General features: G+C 46.2%; 1 protein-coding gene across 2 annotated transcripts in view; it reads right to left on the reverse strand.

Annotated features, from left to right (window-relative positions):
- Positions 1-24,191, reverse strand: part of wu:fj29h11 (uncharacterized) — a 50,652-nt gene that overhangs the window by 6,313 nt on the left and 20,148 nt on the right. For both annotated transcript variants that reach the window (XM_063003333.1, XM_063003334.1), the window contains exons 13-38: positions 23,696-23,824; positions 23,434-23,609; positions 22,643-22,812; positions 22,335-22,559; positions 21,359-21,465; positions 21,075-21,275; positions 20,533-20,626; positions 20,226-20,460; positions 19,084-19,231; positions 17,601-17,781; positions 17,103-17,280; positions 15,617-15,743; positions 15,409-15,528; positions 14,896-15,043; positions 12,345-12,457; positions 12,108-12,261; positions 11,208-11,453; positions 9,863-10,051; positions 9,425-9,603; positions 7,427-7,613; positions 7,202-7,344; positions 5,236-5,420; positions 4,404-4,663; positions 1,887-2,100; positions 1,102-1,279; positions 886-1,012 (exon numbers count right to left, since the gene is read on the reverse strand). In XM_063003333.1, the coding sequence (XP_062859403.1) occupies positions 886-1,012; positions 1,102-1,279; positions 1,887-2,100; positions 4,404-4,663; positions 5,236-5,420; positions 7,202-7,344; positions 7,427-7,613; positions 9,425-9,603; positions 9,863-10,051; positions 11,208-11,453; positions 12,108-12,261; positions 12,345-12,457; positions 14,896-15,043; positions 15,409-15,528; positions 15,617-15,743; positions 17,103-17,280; positions 17,601-17,781; positions 19,084-19,231; positions 20,226-20,460; positions 20,533-20,626; positions 21,075-21,275; positions 21,359-21,465; positions 22,335-22,559; positions 22,643-22,812; positions 23,434-23,609; positions 23,696-23,824 (4,414 nt within the window). The remainder of the gene's footprint in view (positions 1-885; positions 1,013-1,101; positions 1,280-1,886; positions 2,101-4,403; positions 4,664-5,235; positions 5,421-7,201; positions 7,345-7,426; positions 7,614-9,424; positions 9,604-9,862; positions 10,052-11,207; positions 11,454-12,107; positions 12,262-12,344; positions 12,458-14,895; positions 15,044-15,408; positions 15,529-15,616; positions 15,744-17,102; positions 17,281-17,600; positions 17,782-19,083; positions 19,232-20,225; positions 20,461-20,532; positions 20,627-21,074; positions 21,276-21,358; positions 21,466-22,334; positions 22,560-22,642; positions 22,813-23,433; positions 23,610-23,695; positions 23,825-24,191) is intronic.

The raw sequence follows: 24,191 nt of genomic DNA on the forward strand, positions 1-24,191 counted from the left end.
CTAATAAATTAGAAATTATTGTACATGTTTAAGTTGCCTACATTTGGTGGCATAATTGTCCATTGTTTGTTTTTCAAGAAGACCTACAGGCCATTCTTGGTATTACTGGTTAAACATAATAAAACCTGTAGCGGTAAACTACAAATCTGAGCGGTAAACCCTGATCAGTGTGTAAATCTAAACCGAATCTGCATCAGTGTGGAATAAGGTGCAGATCCAGGGTTACAGCTCCACGTGTATCTGTGTTTATCTGGATTCTCCTCCCTGTTTCACTTTTAAACTTGTGTTACAGCTCCAGCTTCTGAGAAATGCTGAGAATCAGAATCAGCTTCTCCCAGAGTCTAAAACGCTTCTGGTTGAGAATAAAGCTTAACGTGGTTTAATGTAGTAAAAGAAGGAGACAGGAGCACTAAACTTCTCTTCATTATTACTGCTCATAAGTTCCTCCACTAATCACATTCCTCACTCGCTGTTTTACTACAGTAAGTCACGCTAAGCTTTGTGCACCGCCGTCACACTTCATAGGAAATAACGGCACAAAAGCGGTTTTGTCACTTCTCATGTGAATGCGCCGGTGCTGAAGGGAATACGGTATTCCGACATCGAGCATCTCCAGCATTAAGAAGCGTCAGGAAACAATAAAGAAGTAAAACTAAAGTGCAGCTTTTATTGTATTTTTATTGATGTGTAACTGTTAGTAATTGTATTTCAGTGTGTTTATATTATATTTGTGTTATTTTCAGTGTTTAAGTGTCAAAAACAACCTCATTATTTTACATGAGACTAAAATATCTGCAGCTCCACGGGACCATGGACGCATTAACAGGTTCCCCAAACATCCTTATGGGGGAAAATAGCTTGAACAGCACCATGTGAACCGTTTACCCAGTCTGGCGAATATGACGGAGACGTCCTGAAGAACCTCTGCGGTGGAAACCTTGGATGATTCACAGACGAGCTCCAGAAGATCCACGTACCGCTTCATGTGTGGCGTGGGCTCCACGTTCAGGGACTGCAAGACGAGAACAGACAGAATTTAGGACACAAACAGCAGAAAGTGAACCGGTTCTGACGGTGGTGAACGTGGGTGCAGGTTCTCACCCTGAACATGTCCTTCATGTTGTCCAGGCTGTTGTAGAACGGAGTCAGGACTCTGGGTTCCTGGACGCCGCTGTCGGCTCGGCGGATCAGCTCCTTGTATCTGACGAACATGCCGGTAGGGTCGCTCCAGCACACGTCCTTCAGGTGGTAGAAGTGTCCGGAACACCAGTCGTCCTTCCTGGAGACGAGCAAAAGTTTGTGAACCCTTCAGGAAGACCCTGGATGATTTATTATTTTGATTCACGTGGTCAAGCATGGTGTCAGGTCACGGCTAGAAGGGTCTCGGGGTCATTTCTGCTTGGACTTTGCATGTTCTCCCTGTGTGTGTGTTTCGTCCGGGTGCTCCGGTTTCCTCCCACAATACAAGCTACTAGACACCCTGTGACACCCTGTGATGGACTGGTGACCTGTCTGGGGTGTTTCCTGCCCACCTTGACCCTGACCAGGACAGTGAATGAATGGACAGCCACATTCTGCCAAAACTACTAGCACATAATCAAGGTCTGTTGCACTGGTCCACCCATCACCTATGAGATCCCGGTTCGAATCTCGAGGCCCTGCGATGGATTGGCGCCCCTGTCCGGTGTATTCCTGCCTCAGAACCAGACCCACAGCAACCCTGACCAGGATAAAGCGTTATTGAAAGTAAAACAGAGCCTACTGTGTGATTGGTCTATTCTCCTACATTTAGGCAGAAACGCCTCAAATTCCATAATTATTCGGACACCCTGCAAAATAGACCAAGTCTCTTTATTGTGCTCATGCCCGGGTCCTCCTGTGCTGACCTGTCGTACTCGATGAAGACGGCGGGCGAGTGCTGGAACAGCTCCTTCAGCTGGCCGGACGAGCACTCGGCCTGTAGGTAGCTGTAGACTTTATGGATGTGCTGCACGGTGGTGACGAAATCGGCGCCCTCGGCCTCGCCGCCGTCCGTCTCCTTGGTGCACCAGCGCTTCAGGTAGCTGATCATCTCATCCACCAGCACTCGGTATTTAATTCCTAAAAGAAATGAATGATTAATGATTGTTTCTATTATTTCTGCATTTTCTCCCCCAATTTATCGTACTCAGTTTGTCTCCCCCTGCTGGTGGATCCCTGATTGTAGGTGAGGAGGGTATATTGCTGCTCACGCCTCCTCCGACCCGCGTGCAGCCCTTAGTGCAGGGGTGGGCAATTAAATTTTCGAAGGGGCCACATAAGCAACTGGGACTGGTGTAGAGGGCCGGACCAATAAGGTGAACTAAATTCTGCTCAATATTAATTTTATCTCTTTATTTACATTTTCAGCATTTAGCAGACGCCTTTATCCAAAGTGACTTACAATAAAGTTACAGTATACAGTCTGAGCAATTGAGGGTTAAGGGCCAGCAATTTTACTGTTAAATAAACAAATGCAAAAAAAAAAAAAAATGTGAACAAAATGTGCAGGTTTTTAAACTTTGCACTATTTTGTTTTGAGTCTAATCACCTCATTTATTTTTCAGTCCTTTGTTATTGTTGGATTTTCTTATTAAAATCACAAAGCTGGTCCTGACTGCTTCAGTTCTGGATGTGTTAAACTTTATAAAAGTCCTTGTTGCTTTTGCAGTTTAGTGAGTGAAGCTTCAGGTGTGACGCTCCGCATCGTTCATGTTCATGTATTTCTCTGTTTAGTAGTGTAACAGCAATTTAGAGCCTAAATTCTGATCCTTAAACAGCATTACACCTGACTTCAGTAAATAAATACTTCAGAAGTTCATGTCTTGTTAAAAACTCCACCGCATTACGGTGAAGCTGATACACTCGCACACACGTAAATCGAAACTTGCAGATATTTAAAGACGTAGCGGTCCTGTCAAAATCAGTCCTGTTATATTGCATGTGTGATGTACACTTATTTACATCAGATTTTTAATTGCCACCGACCTCATGCGGGCCGGTTGGGGATGTCTCGCGGGCCGGATGTGGCCCGTGGGCCGTACAATGCCCAGGTCTGCCTTAGCGGAACCCTTTTCCACCCATGCACTCTGCACAGGTGCCTCTATCTGCCAATCAGGGTCCTTACACTGTGTTTAGAGCCCACCCACATAGTCCCGTCATCCCGCCCTAGCAGAACCGTGTCTGCTGCAGGCACTGCCGATTATGCCCGCTAGATTGCACCCAGCCGGCCGGTGGCAACACCAGAGGGTGACATGTGATCTCCGGGACTGCTCCGGGCACCTGCATGAGTGGGGCAGGGGGTGGAGAGTCACATGGAGCCACCGCAGCCCTGACCAGGACAAAGCGGTGGACGGGGTCTCATTCTGCTGCTCATTCACAGGAGAGTGACGTGGAGCTTAGTGTAGCTCCCTGTACGTGATGGGAACCCAACACTGACAGGTGATAAGAAGCGGTACATTTACATTTAGCAGACGCCTTTCGCCAAAGCGACTTACAGTACTGTGACAGTGTACAGTCTGAGCAATTGAGGGTTAAGGGCCTTGCTCAGTGCTTGAACCAGTGACCTTCTGATTACTAGTCCAGTACCATAACCACTAGGCTACTAGTTGCCCTTGGTACAGAATGGACTCGTGTCAGAGGGGACGTATGGTGATCCAACTCTGCTTGATCAGAGCGGGTTCACAATCGGAATCGGAGTTTGTATAGGTTCTGTTTCACTCCTGATTCGGACACCTATATGGCCGCACCGGGACCTAAATATGGATTCAAAGTAGTACAGCACTGTCTGTATGTTACAACCCCAAATCAGAAAAAGTTGGGACGGGGGGAGATTTAGAAAACTAAATGATGATGTGAACAGGTGATTGTGATCATAATTTGGTACAAAAGCAGCATCCAGGAGAGGCTTCAGAGTCTCTGAGGAGCAAAGATGATCAGAGGATCCAGTTTGTCCACAAATGTGTGAGAAAATGATTCAAATTATTAAAAACGACATTCCTCACAGAAAGATCAGAAGGGATTTGCATGTTCTCCCTCTACAGTGCAGAATATAATTAAACCATTCAAGGAGTCTGTGAAAGTAGAGGGTACGGGTGCTGGAGCGTCCTGCCTGCAGTCCTGCTCTGTCCCCGATAGAGGACGTGAGGAGAATCTTGAACCCTGAACTGTTCCACACATTAAGACGTGTCTGCAGGAAGAACGGGACAAAATAACGGAAACACGTCATCGCTCGGCGTCCTCGGTGCCCAAACGTCTTTTAAGTGTGGTGAGAAGGAACGGAGACGGTACAGAGCGGTAAATGCTTTACCGTCCCAACTTTTTCTGATTCTGGGTTGTAAACACTGAAGTATCTCATGCCGCTGGATGTCTGGACGCTTGCTCACCTACAGCTCTGGAGAATTCGCTGGACGGCACGTCGATGTAGTGGACGTGAGATCCCAGCAGGCCGTGCACCTCCTCGGAAGCTGAATACACCTTGTTGGGGCACAGGTAGCTCACAGCGTGCCGCCCGTCCTGCGCGGGCTTGTAGGCGGGCACCCACGCGGACTGGGTGAGCTGGTGGAAGAACGAAGACTTGGCGTCTCTCAGTGGGCGTCCCTGGCCGTCCAGGACCCGAGCGCTGACGTACTGGGCGTACTTCTCTCTGTAACGGGACACAAGTGGGTGTCTGTTACGTACACACGTCAGCATTATGGGTAAACAGGGCGGGGTGCAATGGCACGTGCCAACCGACAACGGAATGTATAGCTGTTGTGTAGTGTGGTACATCAAAAAGGACCTGGGTTCGATTCCCAGGTGGAGCGATCTGGGTTCCTTCTGTGTAGAGTTTTGCATGTTCTCCCTGTGTCTGTGTGGGTCCAAAGACATGCAGTCAGGATAATTGGAGCTACTAGTGTGTGACCTGTTATGAACTGGCGACCTGTTTGAGGTGCTTCCTGCTTTCGGCCAATGAATTGGACCCACTGCAACCCTGACCAGGGTAAAACTTCCATTTTTTGGTGTGTGTGCAAATTGAACATGTGTCAGAGGGGGCGTGTCAGATTGGGGGAACTGGATATGACTAGATTGTGAGATAAAGCCAGAAATAAGCACACCAGGTGCTCAGGTGGTGCAGCTCTCTATAACGCTATCGTCCAGCCGCTACCGTCCAGCCGGGCGCCCTGCACAGACGTGACTGGCTGTGTCTGAGGGAGGGTGAAGGTGTGTAGGAAATACCCAGAGTCCCAGTTGTTCTGCAGGAGGTCGATCAGGGCGTGTCGCTGCTGAAGTTTCACTGGAGCAGGAAGCTGATCTGCGGTGATCAGTGAGCACAGCTCCTCACAGTGCTGATCCTCAATCGTGTACACGCCGTCCGCAGGTTTAGGCCACAGCGCTCCCTCTACAGCCCACGCACTGGAGGCCTGGAGGACCAAAACGTCCAGGAAATAAAGAGACGCATCAAATAACACCACACTGATTTAAACTGCATATTTTAGTCTTAATCCTTATATTATTTATGTTCCTATTATATATATATATATATATACACTGATCAGTCATAACTTTAAAACCACCTCCTTGTTTCTACACTCACTGTCCATGTTATCAGCTCCACTTACCATATAGAAGCACTTTGTAGTTCTACAATTACTGACTGTAGTCCATCTGTTTCTCTACATGCTTTGTTACCCCCTTTCATGCTGTTCTTCAATGGTCAGGACCACCACAGAGCAGGTATTATTTAGGTGGTGGATGATTCTCAGCACTGCAGTGACACTGACATGGTGGTGGTGTGTTAGTGTGTGTTGTGCTGGTATGAGTGGATCACCTTACTGTCACTGCTGGACTGAGAATAATCCACCAACCAAAAACATCCAGCCGACAGCACCCCGTGGGCAGCGTCCTGTGAGCACTGATGAAGGTCTAGAAGATGAGCGACTCAAACAGCAGCAATAGATGAGCGATCGTCTCTGACTTTACATCTACAAGGTGGACCGACTAGGTAGGAGCGTCTAATAGAGTGGACAGTGAGTGGACACGGTGTTCAAAAACTGCAGCAGCGCTGCTGTGTCTGATCCACTCATACCAGCACAACACACACTAACACACCAGCACCATGTCAGTGTCACTGCAGTGCTGAGAATCATCCACCACCTAAATAATACCTGCTCTGTGGGGGTCCTGTGGGGGTCCTGACCATTGAAGAACAGCATGAAAGGGGGTAACAAAGCATGTAGAGAAACAGATGGACTACAGTCAGTAATTGTAGAACCACAAAGTGCTTCTATATGGTAAGTGGAGCTGATAACATGGACAGTGAGTGTAGAAACAAGGAGGTGGTTTTAATGTTATGGCTGATCGGTGTATGTCCGAGAAATAAGAGACAGGGAGATCGAACACAACGACACACTATACTATGAGGTGCCTAAGATATTCTAAAATTAATTGCTCATAATTTGACAACCAACATTTAAACAAACACAAATCTGAGCAAATAAACCCTTCATACCTGCCTGTTCAGTGTGTGTCGGAATGTAAAGGGTTAAATTAAAGACGCCTCTTTGTCGCCCCCCTGCTGTTGCTAGAAAGAACGTCGGTCCAGCTCTAAATCTCAGAGGGCCGAGCGACAGGAATTCTATGAGGGATTGATTTTAAATGACAGTAAAATTGACCAATCAAATGTAGGCTTCCCTCTAAATGGGCGGGGCTTTGTTATGGCTTACTTTATGACGAGTTCCGCCCGCTGTGGGGTCACACATGTAGTTACGGCTGCTCTTATATCCAATAAATAAATATAAGCCGAATATAAGCACTACGGTCCACCAATGCTGAGGACTCAGGCTCTCCAAATAAGTTCACGTTTAAGATGTGTTATCGACCGGCCGGGCAGCCAGACAGACACCATTGGCTGTGTCTGAGGTAGGGGAGCTGCTGGTTGGTCGAGGCACCTGCACGAAAGACAGTTACAGCAGTGTGTGACTCTCCGTGCGCCATGCTGCTCCCGTTGAGACCTTGTCTCTGGTAGGTGAAAAGAAGCGGTTGGTGACTGCACGTGTTACTCAAGGTGTGGGTCTGCAGTCGCAGTGGGGAGGGATATGACTAGATCGGTACCGCATTGCTGCATGGACACGTCGTTACTGATAGCTCAGAGCACCAGCGCATCAGCGCATGCAAAGTTCACACCTAGAGCACGTCACATTACCAGCTCTGAAGCTTTATAGGTACGCCGCTCCTTCCTGAAGATCAGAAGATCCTTCACTCCGAGCTGGCTGAAGAAATCCCTCCATCCTGAAACGTCGCTGCTGGCATGCAGGTAACACGAGTCCAGCAGGACCCAGTCCACACCTGAGCGGGAAAATCATCATAATCATTTATTTCTATGTTTATGAAATCACAGACGGGTTTGTACGTATATAGAGACGGGTACCAGGGAGCTGGACGGGCAGGTCCATGTTCCCGTACGCTTTGGAGAAGTGCACTTTGCTCTGGGTGGGGCAGAGGAAGCCCTTGTTGGTGAGAGCAGGGATGGACGCCCTCAGAACCATGCAGTCGTGCTCCTGAGAGTGCTCCTTCATAAACACCACGTAGCTGACCACCACGTCCGTCGGCTTGTCCTGCGGAGGGAAGAAAAGGTTCGTTAGGGCGCAGGTTCGAATCTCAGCTCTGCTACCGGTCGGCTGGGCGCCATCTAGCGGGCAGGATTGGGAGCGCCTGCAGCAGACGAAATTGAAAGTGGGTGACTAAGTGGGCGGGGTCTTCAAACACTGTACAAGGACCCTGGTTAGCAGACCAAGGCGCCTGTGCAGAAGTGTGCAAATCCACTGAGGCACAGGCAAAAAAAGAAGGGTTCAATTATAATAATATAAATAATAATAATAATATAAATAATAATGCTAATAATAATAAAATAAATAACAATAATAATATAAATAATAATAATATTAATAAAATAATAACAATTAATAATAATAATTAATAACAATAATAATATAATTATAATAATAACAATATAATAATAATAATAAGATAATATTAATAATAATGTGTACTACTATTAATAAAGTGTAATATTATAACAACAATAATAATAATGTGATAAAATAATAATACTACCAATAATAATAATAATAAATGTAATAAAATAGTCTTAATAATAATAATAATCAGATTAAATGAAATTGGAAGTGGGTGACTAAGTGGGCGGGGTCTTCAAACACTGAGGCACAGGCAAAAAAGAAGGATTCAAGGGGTCAAAGAGGGTGTGGAGCAGGCAAATATACCCTCTCCATACGCCATCGGGATCCCCAGCAGTAGAAGACTAATTGGCGACGGTAAATCGGGAGAATCGGACCCCTCCGAGGTGCAGCAAACGTTGGCACGACGGTTCTGAACCTACTGGTTCCTTTATGGACTCATATTCCGCTGCAATATCTAAAAGTATTTGCCCCCCTACTGATTTTTGATACTCATCAAGCCTGAGTTACCACGAAATACACCATTCATTCACTCAATGTCTGTTTAACCAGTGCTTTACCCTGGTCAGGGTCACAGTGGGTCTGATTCATTGGGCAAAACACAGGAAACACCCCGGACAGGTCACCAGTCCATCACGGTGCAATTTCCAGTGTCTCCAATTAACCCCACTGCATGTGTTTGTACTGTGGGAGGAAACCGGAGCTCCCGGAGACACAGAACATGCAAACTCTACACAGAAGGGACCCTGGGGGACGGAACCTACACCCTTCTTGCTATGAGGCGACAGCGCTACCCACCACACCCCCACACAATACAGTATTTAGATTTCATTAATATTAAACGCTCCCGTATTTGGGCGTCCCGTAGCAGGTCACCAGACTTGGCACAGATTTACACCGGACACCCTTCCTCACGCGACCCTGCTTATTGTATCCGGGCTCGGGCCCCGCACTGAGAGCGCACTGACAGGTGCATCATGTCTGTGTAGACGCCCGACTGGCTGATAGCACCGCTGAGATTCAAACTATATATAAATATTTATGGACCAAAGTATTGGGACACCATTTCAAATTCAGCCACAACTGTTGCAATCACATAAAAGAAATGAGATGCTTCTGTCTGTGCAGCAGCAGTTTAGGGAAGGTCCTTTCCTGTTCCAGCATGATTGTGCCCCTGTGCACTGGTTAAAAGAAGCTCCAGTGTCCTGCACAGAGCCCTGATCTCAGCCCCACTCAACAGCTCTGGGATGAACTGGAACGTCGACAGATCAATCAGCGCCCAGCCGTACAAATGCTGTCACCCTTTTTACCAAATGAGCACAAATTCCCACACACACAGACGTACTCCAAGGACTTGTGGATTTAAACAAAGCCTATAGTTTTGGAACAGGACGTCACATATTTTTGCCGGTGTGGCAAATAAATAAGGCGAGTGGAGGGCGTGTTCTGACCTTCCAGGCGGCGTTCCTCAGGATGGGGTAGATGTGCTGCTGCAGGACGTGCTCGGGCTCCAGCTCGTGAACCTGCAGCCGGCGGAGCAGCTCGCGCACCTGAGAGTTCCCCAGCTCGTCCAGACATGTCAGCAGGCGCGGCTCCACGATGCTCAGGTCCCGGTACAGGGGGCCCAGACCTGCAACGGCAGAGACACCAGACACGGAAAGAACAATCCATTATAAGTGCTGCAGTTACGCCCTCTGCTGGCTGATGGATGGTGCTGCACAGAGACGGGGGACAATGGAGTACTGCACACGTGTGGGAGGGGGGCGTGTGTTAGTCACGACCCTCCTCGGTCAGGAGTGGAGGTCTGCAGCAGTACAGGGGCAATACCGTCTGGGATCTGGATATGACTAATGAAAACAGAAGGATGAATGAAGATATTTCGTCTGTACCTTTGTCAGAGCTGTCGCCCAGAGGAAAGAAAACCCCCTCCGTGCTGAGAGCGACCACACGCTGGTCTGCCAGAGGAATCATGGGAACCTCTCGGAGAGACTGGAGCAGGTTATCCACCTCGCCGAATTCCGACTCCAGAGCACGGAAATTACACGCCAGCAGCCGGGCCAGCTTCTTCAGACTGGCATCTGGGGCACCAAAATAATAGTCAAATCAAGGTCAAATCAAGGTCAAATCAAGGTCAAATCAAGGTTACAGGTCAGTCCTTTACTGCTCCAGTCATCACTGATCATAACGACCCTGAATAAAGAGCTGAGGAGGCGCGAGTGTGAATACGTTCAACACTGATAAAACTGCAGAATATCATGTTATATAATATATAACGATGAGTAAATATAATAATGATAATAACAATAATAATAACAATGCGTAATTATAATATAATGTAATATAATAATAATATTAATAATAAAAATAATGATAATAATATAAATAATATTAATATTAATAATACAAATAATAATATAAATAATAATATTAATAAATATAATAATAATAATAGTAATAATAATAACAATATTAATAATAATAATGATAACAATAATACAATAATATTAATAGTTAATGATAATAAAGATAATAATACTGATAATAATAAAGTAAAAACAATAATAATAATAATAATGATAATAATAATAATAATCAACCATAATAATAATACTGATAATAAAGTTATAATTATTATTATTAATAATGTTTTTACTTTCTTATTATCAGTATTATTATTATAATTATCATATATTATATTATATACATATAATAAAATATATATAATAAAATATAAATAATTATAATAATAATGGTAATAATAATATAAATAAAACTAATGATAATAATAATATAAATATAACAAAAATGATAATAATAATAAATAATAATAACAATAATATAGATAATAATAATAACAAATAATAATAACAATAATATAGATAATAATTATTATTAATAATAATAATAATAATGTGTACTACTATTAATAGTGTAATATTATAACAACAACAATAACAATAATGTTATAAAATAATATTATTAATAATAATAATCACATAAAACGGCTCTATTTCTCATTTATGCGTCTACATGTGTGCAGTAAAATAAAATGTTTTTTCTGCATATCTCAGCTTCCTTGGAGAGGATTAGGGGCCTTGGTTAAGGGCCCAAAAGAGACTGCATGGCAGAGCCAGGATTCAAACCCACATACTTCAGATTGTTAGCCCACAGTTCTACCTACTGAACTTCCTTACACGATGCAGTTACAGTTTTTTGTCCCGTGTGCCGGCGTACCTGAGTGAACGTCACCCTGCTGTACCAGACTCCGGGCCATGGCGCAGACGACGGTGAGGATGCTGGGAGCCTTCAGCCGCTGGACGCCCAGGGCGGCGAGCAGGGACGAGGGGGCCGACTGCAGCGCCGGGTGCAGGTAGGACAGGTTCAGGTGCTGACGCAGCTCCTCCTCTCCGATCACGTCCTGGACCAGAGGGTCCGGGCACACGGCCACCTGGGAGGGCAGCTTGAACTCCACCACGCCCTCTGCAGGAACAGGTACAAAATCCAGCACAGGAGTCAAACGTTTATAAAGAGTTTTAGCTGTTCAGGCGGTTATACAAAAACCTAGAGACAGTGAGGAGAGATCACAGGGTTCAAGAATTTATAGATTCAGTTACTCAAAGAAGAACCATCAGGGTCTCCTAGATGAGGGTTTTTAAAACTACTTTTAAGCGAGCCACAATTTTAGGACCCAGTCAACACAAAACTACATAAACTTAACGCATAAAAATAGTGACAATCTGGTCCCATTGTGGTTTACAAGATGTAACTTATAGCCTCCACCAGGGGGCGCTCATGTACAAGTTCATTTCGTGTTTGTGCCTGTTAAAATGTTTTAATTTAAATATTATTATTGTTCTCCACGACCTTTTATTTATATTTTATTTCTGCATTTTCTCCCTAATTTATGGTGGTCAGTTTGTCTCCCCCTGCTGGTGGATCCCTGATTGTAGGTGAGGAGGGTATATTGCTGCTCACGCCTCCTCAGACCCGCACGCAGCCCTTAGCGGAACCCTTTTTACCCATGCACTCTGCACAGGTGCCTCTATCTGTCAATCAGGGTCCTTACACAGCGTTTAGACCCCACTCACATAGTTCGTTTTGTTTAGGAGGGCGTGGTGGTGAGGGCAGACCTACCCCGGTTCACTCTGGTCGGCAGGCACGGCTCCCCTTTCAACAGCTGGATGATCTTAGTGGCCACGGGGCTGAAGAAGTCCAGAATTTCACTCGTCTGAGGGACGAACTGCAGGAAGTGACGGAGTCCGGCCAGACCGCTGAACTCGGGGTGTTTCTGGAACACAGGACGGTGTAATTAAACCGCTGTACTGTGTATAATGTATATAATGTATAGATGCGGTTCACCAGGCTGCTTACAGTGAACACAACCATGGCCTGCAGGAAGAGCTCTGGGATTTCGGATCGGAGCCACTGGTTCCAGGAACTGTCCCGGTCGACGTCCTCTCTGGACGAGGGAATGTCAAAATCTCCTGTAGGATCAAAGTTTTTTGTTTGTTTATTAGGATTATAACGTCATGTTTTACACTTTGGTTACATTCATGACAGGACGGGTCGTTATTGCTTACACAAGATTCATCAGTTCACAAGTTTAATATCGAACACAGTCACGGACAATTTAATATCCTCAATTCACCTCACTTGCACGTCTTTGGACTGTGGGAGGAAACTGGAGCACCCGGAGGAAACCCATGCAGACACGGGGAGAACATGCAAACTCCACACAGAAAGGACCCGGACCCCCACACCTGGGAATCGAACCCAGGACCTTCTTGCTGTGAGGCGACAGTGCTACCCACTTAGCCATAGGATCAAAGGAAGAAATGTCTATACATGATTAATTCAGCTGATTCTATACCATAAATAACTCCTGTTATTCTCGATGAAAACTGCATGCACAGCAACCTTGACCCTCGACTGCCGGCCTCCATGTTCTTGTTGTTATGCAAAATCACCTAATTTATCAAACTCTCACACACATACACACACACACACATACAGTGGGGCCAAAAAGTATTTAGTCAGCCACTGATTGTGCAGGTTCTCCTACTTAGAAAGATGAGAGAGGTGTGTAATTTTCATCATAGCTACACTTCAACTATGAGAGACAAAATGAGAAAAAAAAAAAATCCAGGAAATCACATTGTAGGATTTTTAAAGAATTTATTTGTAAATTATGGTGGAAAATAAGTATTTGGTCAATAACAAAAGTTCAGCTCAATACTTTGTAACATAACCTTTGTTGGCAATGACGGAGGTGAAACGTTTCCTGTAAGTCTTCACCAGGTTTGCACACACTGTAGCTGCTATTTTGGCCCATTCCTCCATGCAGATCTCCTCTAGAGCAGTGATGTTTTGGGGCTGTCGCTGGGCAACACGGACTCCACAAATTTTCTATGGGGTTGAGGTCTGGAGACTGGCTAGGCCACTCCAGGACCTTGAAATGCTTTTTACGGAGCCACTCCTTCGTTGCCCGAGCGGTGTGTTTGGGATCATTGTGATGCTGGAAGACCCAGCCACGTTCCATCTTCAATGCTCTCACTGATGGAAGGAGGTTTTGGCTTAAAATCTCACGATACATGGCCCCGTTCATTCTTCCCTTAACACGGATCAGTCGTCCTGTCCCCTTTGCAGAAAAACAGCCCCAAAGCATGATGTTTCCACCCCCATGCTTCACAGTAGGTATGGTGTTCTTGGGTTCTTCTTCTTCCTCCAAACACGACGAGTTGAGTTTTTACCAAAAAGTTCCATTTTGGTTTCATCTGACCACATGATATTCTCCCAATCCTCTTCTGGATCATCCATATGCTCTCTGGCAAACTTCAGACGGGCCTGGACATGTACTGGCTTAAGCAGGGGGACACGCCTGGCACTGCAGGATTTGAGTCCCTCTCGGCGTAGTGTGTTACTGATGGTAGCCTTTGTTACTTTGGTCCCAGCTCTCTGCAGGTCATTCATCAGGTCCCTCCGTGTAGTTCTGGGATTTTTGCTCACCGTTCTCATGATCATTTTGACCCCACGGGATGAGATCTTGCGTGGGGCCCCAGATCGAGGGAGATTATCAATGGTCTTGTATGTCTTCCATTTTCTTACAATTGCTCCCACAGTTGATTTATTCACACCAACCTGCTTGCCTATTGTAGATTCACTCTTCCCAGCCTGGTGCAGGTCTACAATTTTCTTCCTGGTGTCCTTCGACAGCTCTTTGGTCTTGGCCATGGTTGAGTTTGGAGTCTGACTGTTTGAGGCTGTGGACAGGTGTCTTTTATACAGATAACGAGGTCAAACAGGTGCCATTAATACAGGTAACGAGTGGAGGACAGAAGAGCTTCTTAAAGAAGAAGTTACAGGTCTGTGAGAGCCAGAAATCTTGCTTGTTTGTTATTGACCAAATACTTATTTTCCACCAAATAAATTCTTTAAAAATCCTACAATGTGATTTCCTGGATTTTTGTTTCTCATTTTGTCTCTCATAGTTGAAGTGTAGCTATGATGAAAATTACAGACCTCTCTCATCATTCTAAGTAGGAGAACCTGCACAATCAGTGGCTGACTAAATACTTTTTGACCCCACTGTACACACACATACCCACACACACATATACACACACACATATACACACACCCACAAACACACACCCACAAACACACACACACACACACACACACACACACATATACATACACACACACATACACAAACACACACATACATACATACATACACACATGCACACTCATCTATTAAGCCACTTATAATACCCTCGTGAGATAAAAGGAAGCCTCAAAGACCCCGCCCACTTTTTAGTCCCGTCTTTTCCCACCCAGCAAACTAGTGGGCGATTTTAGTCTGCTCATTAGGGGGGGAGCCCGGCCGACAGGTAGCAGAGATAAGGTTTGATCTGCGCACCTTGAACGATGAAGCGGAAGCCGAAGCTCCTCAGGGGCAGGAAGGCGAAGACGGGCTGCTGTCGCGGCTGGAGCTTCACGTCACACTCGGATCTGTCGCTCAGCTGGAAGGCGAGCGCCAGCTCCGTGGATTCCACGCCGTCTTTGATCTGAGAACACAGAGGCGCACGAGAGTTCCTGTTGGGTGTCGATAAAAACAAACGCGGCGGGTAGTCTCACGTCTTCGTTTCACGTCTTCAAGAACCTAAAAAGAAGCTGGTCGCCTTCAGCTCAGAGCTGGAGACCACCATGAGCAGGGTGGGCACCTGGGTGGGCACACTGTGTGGCTGTCTCTGAGGGTGGGTGACCAAACGGGTTCTTCGTTGCTGGCTGCATGAGAGAAGGTTAATGTGCATATTGTACAGCGTTTAGTCCGTACGCCATACTGCTCTCAGTGAGACCCCATCTCTGGCAGGGGAAACGAAGTGGTTGGGATGTGTGTGTGTGTGTGTGTGTGTGTGTGTGTGTGGCTAACCTTTTTTGGGTAGAGTCTCTTCTTGACCACTAGCCAGCGCTCCACGCCCCCTGTGTGCTCCACCTCTAGGATTCCGTTGCCCAGATCTCGGCGGGTCATGGACACCGTTCTCCTCTCGGCCTGACTCGAACCAGACGCAGCACGTTAGCCTTTCATACTCGAGGTGAACAGTAGGGGTGCTGTTGGGGCATCGTGGGGCGCTACTCACCTCGCTGTGGATGGTGATGGAGCGCAGGCGGTGGAGGAAGAGCAGGAGCGAGGGGTGCACGTCATGGAAGAGGTTCTTGGTGGGACAGCTCTCCGATCTCAGGGGCAGGAGGATCTTGGTGGTCCAGCTAAAGGACGGAGCGGAGGAGAAAACAGAATTAGTATTACGCCGGAGGGGATTCCTCTTAACTGCTGCAGTTACGCCCTCTGCTGGCTGATTGATGGTACTGCACAGAGACGGGGGATAACAGAGATAATGCGTGACTCTTCATGAGTGATACGGAGCTCCGTATGAACCCGCTCAGTGCAGGTGGAAAGAAGCGGTCGGTGCTGCACACGTGTGGGAGTGGAGGTCTGCAGCAGAAGAGGGGAAATACCATCAGTGAATTGGATACGACTAGATTGGGAAGCGCATTTGTGAGGTCAGACACTGATGTTGGACGAGAAGGCCTGGCTCACAGTCTCCGCTCTAATTCATCCCAAAGGTGTTCTATCGGGTTGAGGTCAGGACTCCGTGCAGGCCAGTCAATTTCTTCCACACCAAACTGGCTCATCCACGTCTTTATGGAGCTTGTGCTTTGTGCACTGGTGCGCAGTCATGTTGGAACAGGAAGGGGCCATCCCCAAACTGTTCCCACAAATTTGGGAGCATGAAATTGTCCAGAATCTCTTGGTGTGCTGAAGCATTAAGAGTTCCTTTCACTGGAACTAAGGGGCCGAGCCCGACTCCTGAAGAACACCCCCACACCATAATCCCCCTCCACCACACTCTACACTCGGCACAATACAATCAGACAAATACCGTCTCCTGGCAACCGCCAAACCCAGACTCGTCCATCAGATCGCCAGACGGAGAAGCGTGATCCGTCACTCCAGAGAACACGTCTCCACTGCTCTAGAGTCCAGTGGTGGCGTGCTTTACACCACTGCATCCGGTGATGTAAGGCTTGGATGCAGCTGCTCGGCCATGGAAACCCGTTCCATGAAGCTCTACACACTGTTCCTGAGCTCATCTGAAGGCCACATGAAGTTTGGAGGTCTGTAGTGATCGACTCTGCAGAAAGTTGGTGACCTCTGTGCACTATGTTCCTCAGCATCCGCTGCCCCGCCCTGTCATTTTACGTGGTAACACTTGGTGGCTGAGTCGCTGTCGTTCCCAATCGCTTCCACTTTGTTATACCAGCACTGACAGTCGACTGTGGAATATTTAGTAGTGAGGAAATTTCACCACTGGACTTGTTGCACAGGTGGCATCACGGTACCAGGCTGGAACTCACTGAGCTCTTGAGAGCGACCCGTTCTTTCACTAATGTGTGTGTGGTGAGTGAATACTTTTGGCAATATAGTGTATGTAGTATGAATGGATTAGTTAATAAACGTATGAAGTATGGATTAATTAATAGTAGTAGTATGTAGTATGCAGTATGGATTAACTAATAAATGTATGTAGTATGTAGAATAGATTTAAGATAAGTTTTTTTTTTTACCTTTTCTCAGTCATCTCCTTCGTGACAGCCAGCACTGGCATGTTCTCCTCCACCCAGTGAGGCAGGATGTATCCCATGGGGCCGCTGGTCTTGTCGAATCGGATGTGGAAGCCGTTGGACTGGATCTCGGGACGGTCGGTGACTTTGAAGACCGATTTGAAGCCGATGCCTTTCTGCCCTGCACAGAGAGGAAACGATCGGGATTCAAACCAAAATCATTAGAACCACGTGCAGGCAATAGAACAAAAGTGACACGTGTTCCACAAACAGTGTGGGTCAGTGGGGCATGGGTACATTAAGGAATGTTCTTGCTTTGCCCAGTGTGAGCTCATTTAAGTATTTAGAAGGCAGATTGGCCTCTAAAAGAGAGTGAGTAACTATGGAGTCACTCTCCGTGCGCGATACGGATCTTCATCAATCAGCCAGCAGAGGGTGTAACTGCAGCACTTATAAGGAACTGGTGTGCTAGTGTGGACCCACTGTGACCCTGATACCCACCTATGTAGCCGAAGGTGTGTTTTCCCTTGGTGCTTCTGCCCACGTCGCAGATGGCGCGCACGTTTCTCTCCTCGAACCCGCACTCGTTGTTCAGGACGGTGATGGAATCTCTCTGCACCACGAAGGCCAGAGCGGGTTCGTCCACGCCGCCGCCGTCCGGGTAGCTGTTATCATCGGCGTTCTGCACACACACACACACCGACGCACCACGCCCGTTCAAAACTGGTTTAATTAATACATCAGAAATATCATACGCTGTTAGCTTTGTGGCAACACTTTAGGGAAGGCCCTTTTACACTTCACCAAGAACCTCTTCCATGACGTGCACCCCTCGCTCCTGCTCTTCCTCCACCGCCTGCGCTCCATCACCATCCACAGCGAGGTGAGTAGCGCCCCACGATGCCCCAACAGCACCCCTACTGTCCACCTCGAGTGTGAAAGGCTAACGTGCTGCGTCTGGTTCGAGTCAGGCCGAGAGGAGAACGGTGTCCATGACCCGCCGGGACCTGGGCAACGGAATCCTGGAGGTGGAGCACACGGGGGGCGTGGAGCGCTGGCTAGCGGTCAAGAAGAGACTCGCATGTCCCAACCGCTTCTTTTCCCCTGTCAGACCTGGTCTGGTTTAATGAGTTTGGCGTGGAGGAACCTCACTCATCGCTACTGGGATGAATCTGATGGCTCACTTCAAGCCAGGCCTCTCCTCTCGCCTAATATCATTAAAGACGCCGCTTTGGCTTAATAGGCACAAATTCCTATAGACACACTTCAAAATCTTAAACAAAGATTTCCCTCAAAACTTAGAGGCCACAAATGGGCTTATTGTCCAGGGTTTTGAAATGGGACATCCAGAAGGCACATGGTCAGGTGTCCACATATTTTTGGCCCCCTATTTCTATTCAGGCTTGGAACCTGCACTGAGAGTGCACTGACAAGTGCAAGTGCGCCTCCCAGTGGCTGGGCTGTTTTGGCCACTCAGTCTCGGACATATCAGCATATCAGGTCTGTCCAGACGCCTGACCGGCTGATAGCACAGCTGAGATTCAAATCCTGGATCCCGTGATCTTGGTGGAAGTGAGCCAGCATACTTTACCTACCGTGGTGCCACTTTTATTAGTGTTAGGAGGGTGATATAGATGTTGGATAACGTTAATTATGTTTTATATAACGTGCTGTCTTGTTATTTACGTTCTCTTTACGTGACAGTCTGTAATAATTCAGTTCTAGGGTCTGGGTTCGATACCCCAGGGTCCTTTCTGTGTAGAGTTTGCATGTTCTCCCTGTGTCCGTGTCTGTGTGGGTTTCCAAAAACATGCAGTCAGGACAACTGGAGCTACTAGAAGTTACATCCCTGTGATGAACTGGTGACCTGTCCGCCCTGTGTTTTACCTAGTAAATCAGACCCACTGTGACCCTGACCAGGATAAATCAATGAATTCATGAATGAATGAAGTTCGAACCCTGTGGTTTCACCAACACTACGTACCTGAATGAGCTCCAGAACAAAGTGCGTGTCTTTGCTGTACAGTTCGGTGGAGAGGCGCTCCAGACTCCGCCCGAGCCTCGCCTGGTGCTTCCTCATGAGGTTCTGACCCTCCTCGTTCAGCTCCACGCCCACACCGAACTCACTCTTCCTGCACGACAGATAAAACCAGGTGAGAAGGAGAATCAGCAGGTAAATCTGCTTTAACTGCTTTAACATCATTTTATTTACAAGACTTAGGAGTGTGTCTGTGGGAATCTGTGTCCATTCAGTCAATAGAGTCGGTGAGTTCAGGCACTGATGTTGAAAGAGAAGAGAGTTCCTCATAACTGCTGCGATTACGCCCTCTGCTGGCTGATCGATGGTGCTGCACCACACAGAGACGGGGGATAACGGAGATCGGTGCGTGACTCTCTGTGCACAATACAGATCTTCATATGACCCCCGGTGCAGGTGAAAAGAAGCGGTCGGTGCTGCACACGTGTCGGAGGGGGCGTGTGTTAGTCATCACTCCATCAGGGCAGTCGTAGCCTCCTGTTTCAACATCAGTGCCTGACCTCAGTGACAAGTTCCCACAGACACACTCCAAAGTCTGGTAAATAGGCTTCACAGATATTGGATGATAGTAAAGCTATAAAAGAAAGATAAGAGGTTAAGGTAAAGAAGTAGTATCAGACGGTTGTTGGTTCTAGTCCCACCTCTGTCAGGTTGCCACTGTTGGGCCCCTGAGCGAGGCCCTTAACCCTCAATTGCTTAAACTATGTATTGTGTATACTGTCACAAGTGTAAGTCACTTTGGATAAGAGCGTTCGCAAAGTGCTGCAAATGTGAATGTAAATACCATCGGGGAATTGGACACGACTAGATTTTTTGACCATAGTCTTCACTGTAATCAGCTTTTTTAGCACTAGGCAGTGCTGTCGACCCTGGTGGGGCGTCCGAACAGGCATAATCAGGTGCCTGAGTGAGGCAGGGAAGGAGGGAAGGAAGGAAATAGAAGAGGCTTTTTTGCTTTTGTACAAGTGTGCCCTCTGCTGTCTGTTCCGAGTGGTGCTATCTCTCAGCGTGACTCCACCACTGGACCGGTGCTGTGTGTCAGAAGTGCGCCCTCTGCTGTCTGTTCCGAATAGTGTCGGTGCGCTCACCTGATGTCCTCGATGACAACTCTTTGCTGACTCTGGTTCTCATCGGCGTCTGTCTCCTCGTCAGCGTGTCCGTCGTGAGGTTCTTCATCCTCGTCCTCCTCCTCCCCGCCCTCCTCACGCCCCCCGGCGCTACCGTCGTCCTCGCGGGGTTCCGCTACCGCCAGCTCGAAGAGATCTTCGTCCGCGTCGTCGCCTACGTCGTCGGCGGGGTCGTTGCTGGTGCTGCCGTTAGTGTCTGAATGGACGGAGAACGTGTTAAATACCCATTACCTTCAAACTGTTAGCATTTTGTTTGAGTGGCGCTTACCCGGCTGACTAGCGGCCTCTAACAGATCCTCGCTGTCGGCCAGACTGAGCGTGGACGATCTCATGGAGTCGCTCATGACGTTCTCCTTCAGGTTCTGTAGAGAAGCCACAGCGACTAACAATTATGACTGAATACAATTCCAGAAACTGAGAGTTAAGGGCCTTGCTCAGGGGCCCAACAGTGGCAAACTGATGGAAAGAGTGGGGCTTGAACCGGCAACCTTCCGATTACTAATAAATCCCTTTAACCACACTGCATACATCCTGCATTTATATTAAATCACTTCCTCTTTCTCTTGTAGCTTGTGCACATTCAGTCAACAATGTCAGTAAGGTTTAATGTCTTTATAGAACTCACTTCATGTTCAGCAGAGTCGTCATGCTGAATGAGAAAGAGGACTTCCCCAAACTGTTTCCACAATGATCACAAAAACATGCCAGTAGATGTTCTGGCTCCTGTAAACCATCACTAAGTGTGTGTGTGTATGTGGTGCCCTGACATGCTGTTCTGGGTTCGATGCTGTTGAGGGCGTGTCTCTGTACCTTGGTCAGGTTTGAGGGCACCTCTGGCGGTGATGGTACGGTGAGTTTGGTATGGAAGTCCCTCACCCACTCGGTGATGCCCAGCAAGATGCCCAGCTGATGGAGCTTGTTCAGGTACCTGCTGTCGGACCGGGCGGCGTCCAGCAGCACGGCTTTAGACCTGGCCTGGCCCAGGACCCTGGAGAGCGGTTCCAGGAACACCTACACAAACACGACGTCTCAGTGTGAGTGATGTTTATGATGTTTATGATGTTTATATTACTGTGTATGGGACGCCAACACACCTGCTGCAGCAGCTCCTTACAGATTCTTGTGGGCATCAGAGTTACACACTCCAGCAGGAACCGGGTCACGGTGCTATAGGAGCTCTCGTCTTCACCCAGGGGGGCGGCTGAGTCAGAGGAGTGAGATTCAGACAGAAATTATAATAATTAATTAATAAATAAGTAAATAACAGGAACTTATAAATAATGTTAATAATAATAAACATATAATAAAATACAGTGTGGCGCCTTTAACTTAAAATAATAATAATAATAATACTTTTATTAGTAATAATAATAGTAATAATAACAATATTAATATTAATAATAAGTCATAATAATAATAAAAATAATAATATACAACAATAATAGTAAAAAATAACATTAATAATAATAATACAAACACAATAATAATAATAGTAAAAAATAACATTAATAATAAAAATATTAATGACAAAAATAATATTAATAATAGAAATAATCATAATAAAAATAAAAATTATAATAATATTAATAATAATAATAAAATAATAGTAATAATAATAATGAATATTATTAATAATAATAACAATAAAAATTATAACTATAATAAAATAATAATAATAGTAATAATAATAATAATAATAGGGATAATAATAGGAATAATAATAATAATATTAATAATAGTAATAATAATTACAATAATAATAATAATAAATTATAATAATATTATTAATAATAAATAATAGTAATATTATTAATAATAATAATAACAATAATAATATGAATAATAGTAATAATAATAGTAATGTTAATAATATAATTATAACATTAATAATAGTAATAATAATAATAGTAATAATAAAATAATAACATATGTAATAATTGAAAGAATAACTATAATAAGAATAATAATAGTTATATAGTAATATAATATAATCCCCTGACCGCTGATCATGGCCGACAGCACCACAGCGGTGTGAGGGTGAATGTTGTATGTGGTAACAGCAGCTCTGACCTTCTTTAGCGACCGCTGTTGCTAGTGAGCTCTCCATGTGATTGGCCAGCAGCGCCGTGGGGGTGTTGGATATCCCATCAGCCACCACAATGGAGACCAGGTGACCGGCTGTGGCGGCGGGGTTCAGGGCCTGAGCGGCTTCGGCGAAGAACTTATCACCGGTGAGGGAGGTGATCCTGAGCAGAACTCCGGGAGAAACTTCCAGAGCCAACAGGTCGGTGTTACCTGCACCACACACACAGGAACAGAGCGGTCAGGGTCCCAGTGTGTACTGAAAAGCTAGCGTTTGTGTAGGTGTGAGGACGTACCGCAGTGTCGGTCGATGAAGTGTTTCAGGGCTCCATGATTGGGCTGGAACACCAGCTCCCACTGACTCCACTCAGCCAGGTCCTGCAGGAGAGGAGCCGTGAGGAGACTGGCCACGGCCTGCTGCCTGGTCACCTCCCCTAGCAACCCGACGGTCGCCCCCAGCAGGTCCCTGAACACACACACAGGTTTATCCCCAGCTTCTGCAACATTTTCCTCTCGATTTAGTCATACCCAATTCCCTGATAGTTTTTCCTCCCCCTTTTGCTGCAGACCTCTACTACTGATCAAGCATGTGTGCAGCACCGCTTCTTTTCATCTGCACTGTTCATACGGAGATCCGTATTGTGCATGGAGAGTCACGCACCGATCTCCATTATCCCCCGTCTCTGTGCAGCACCATCACACACATAACAGCCAGCAGGGGGCGTAACTGCAGCAGTTATAAGGCTGCCGATAACAGAGCTGAGATCTCAAACCCTGCTATGTGCCGTCCGGGCATAACAGGGTTCTACAGACATGAACGAGCTGATGGGATTCCTCGTTTCTACTGCAATAGCAACCTCTGCTGGCTGGTCGAGGAACTACACAAACCAGAGATGAATAATGGAGAGCAGTGCGCGACTCTATGTACATGAATCCGCCCGGTGCAGGTGAAAAGAAGTGGTTGGCACTTCAAACGTGCATCAGTTGAGGCGAATATTATAAATGACAAACGCTTAAGATGTGATTCGCTAAATACGCTTGATTTTTGGAGATGACGTGACGGAGCGTGTGGAATTCAGAGACTCACCCCGGCTCTTTGGGCAGCAGGGGGCACTCGTAGCGCACCGTGCTGACACTGCCCTCGTCGTTCAGCTTTTTCTGACGCTGGGCAAAGTCTGCCAAGGTGCCGAGTTTCCCGTAGCCCAGCTCTCTGCTGTCTCGAACCCTGAACTGACTCCTGAGCGCCGCCTCCACGAACTGCAGCTGCTCAAACAGAAAAAAATGAGCGTCAGTACGTCTCGGTACGCCGCTAACACACAGACGCGCCACGTGGGCGTGAACTCACTCACCCGAGCAGGATCGGCGTCCCCACACTGCTTAATAAACTCCAGCACGTCCTGGCGGCTCGGCCTGGCGGCGTACGTCTGGATCTCCTGACTGCCGATGGCTAAAGCGCCCCCTGTAGCATCCTGGAGAATCTGCACACACACACATAAAGACAACGCTAATCATAACAAGACACAAGAGCACTTAGACCGGGGCCCCCTATTGGTTGGATCTTTGCTTACAGTGATTAGTTACTTATTTCTCATTAGTTAATTCTTTATTTGTTTTCATTCTTTATATCTGTATTTCTACATTTAATTCTTAATTTTTGTATTTAATTCTTTATTTTAGTGTTTCTACATTTAATTCGTTTTTTGTATTTTATTCTTTATTTTTGTATTTCTACATTTAATTCTTTATTTTTGAATTTAATTCTTTATTTTTGTATTTCTACATTTAATTCTTTGTTTGTATTTTTACATTTATTTTTTTGTATCTCTAAATTTATTTACTTCTGTA

Source organism: Trichomycterus rosablanca, chromosome 10 (genome assembly GCF_030014385.1).
Source record: "Trichomycterus rosablanca isolate fTriRos1 chromosome 10, fTriRos1.hap1, whole genome shotgun sequence".
NCBI lineage: Eukaryota > Metazoa > Chordata > Actinopteri > Siluriformes > Trichomycteridae > Trichomycterus > Trichomycterus rosablanca.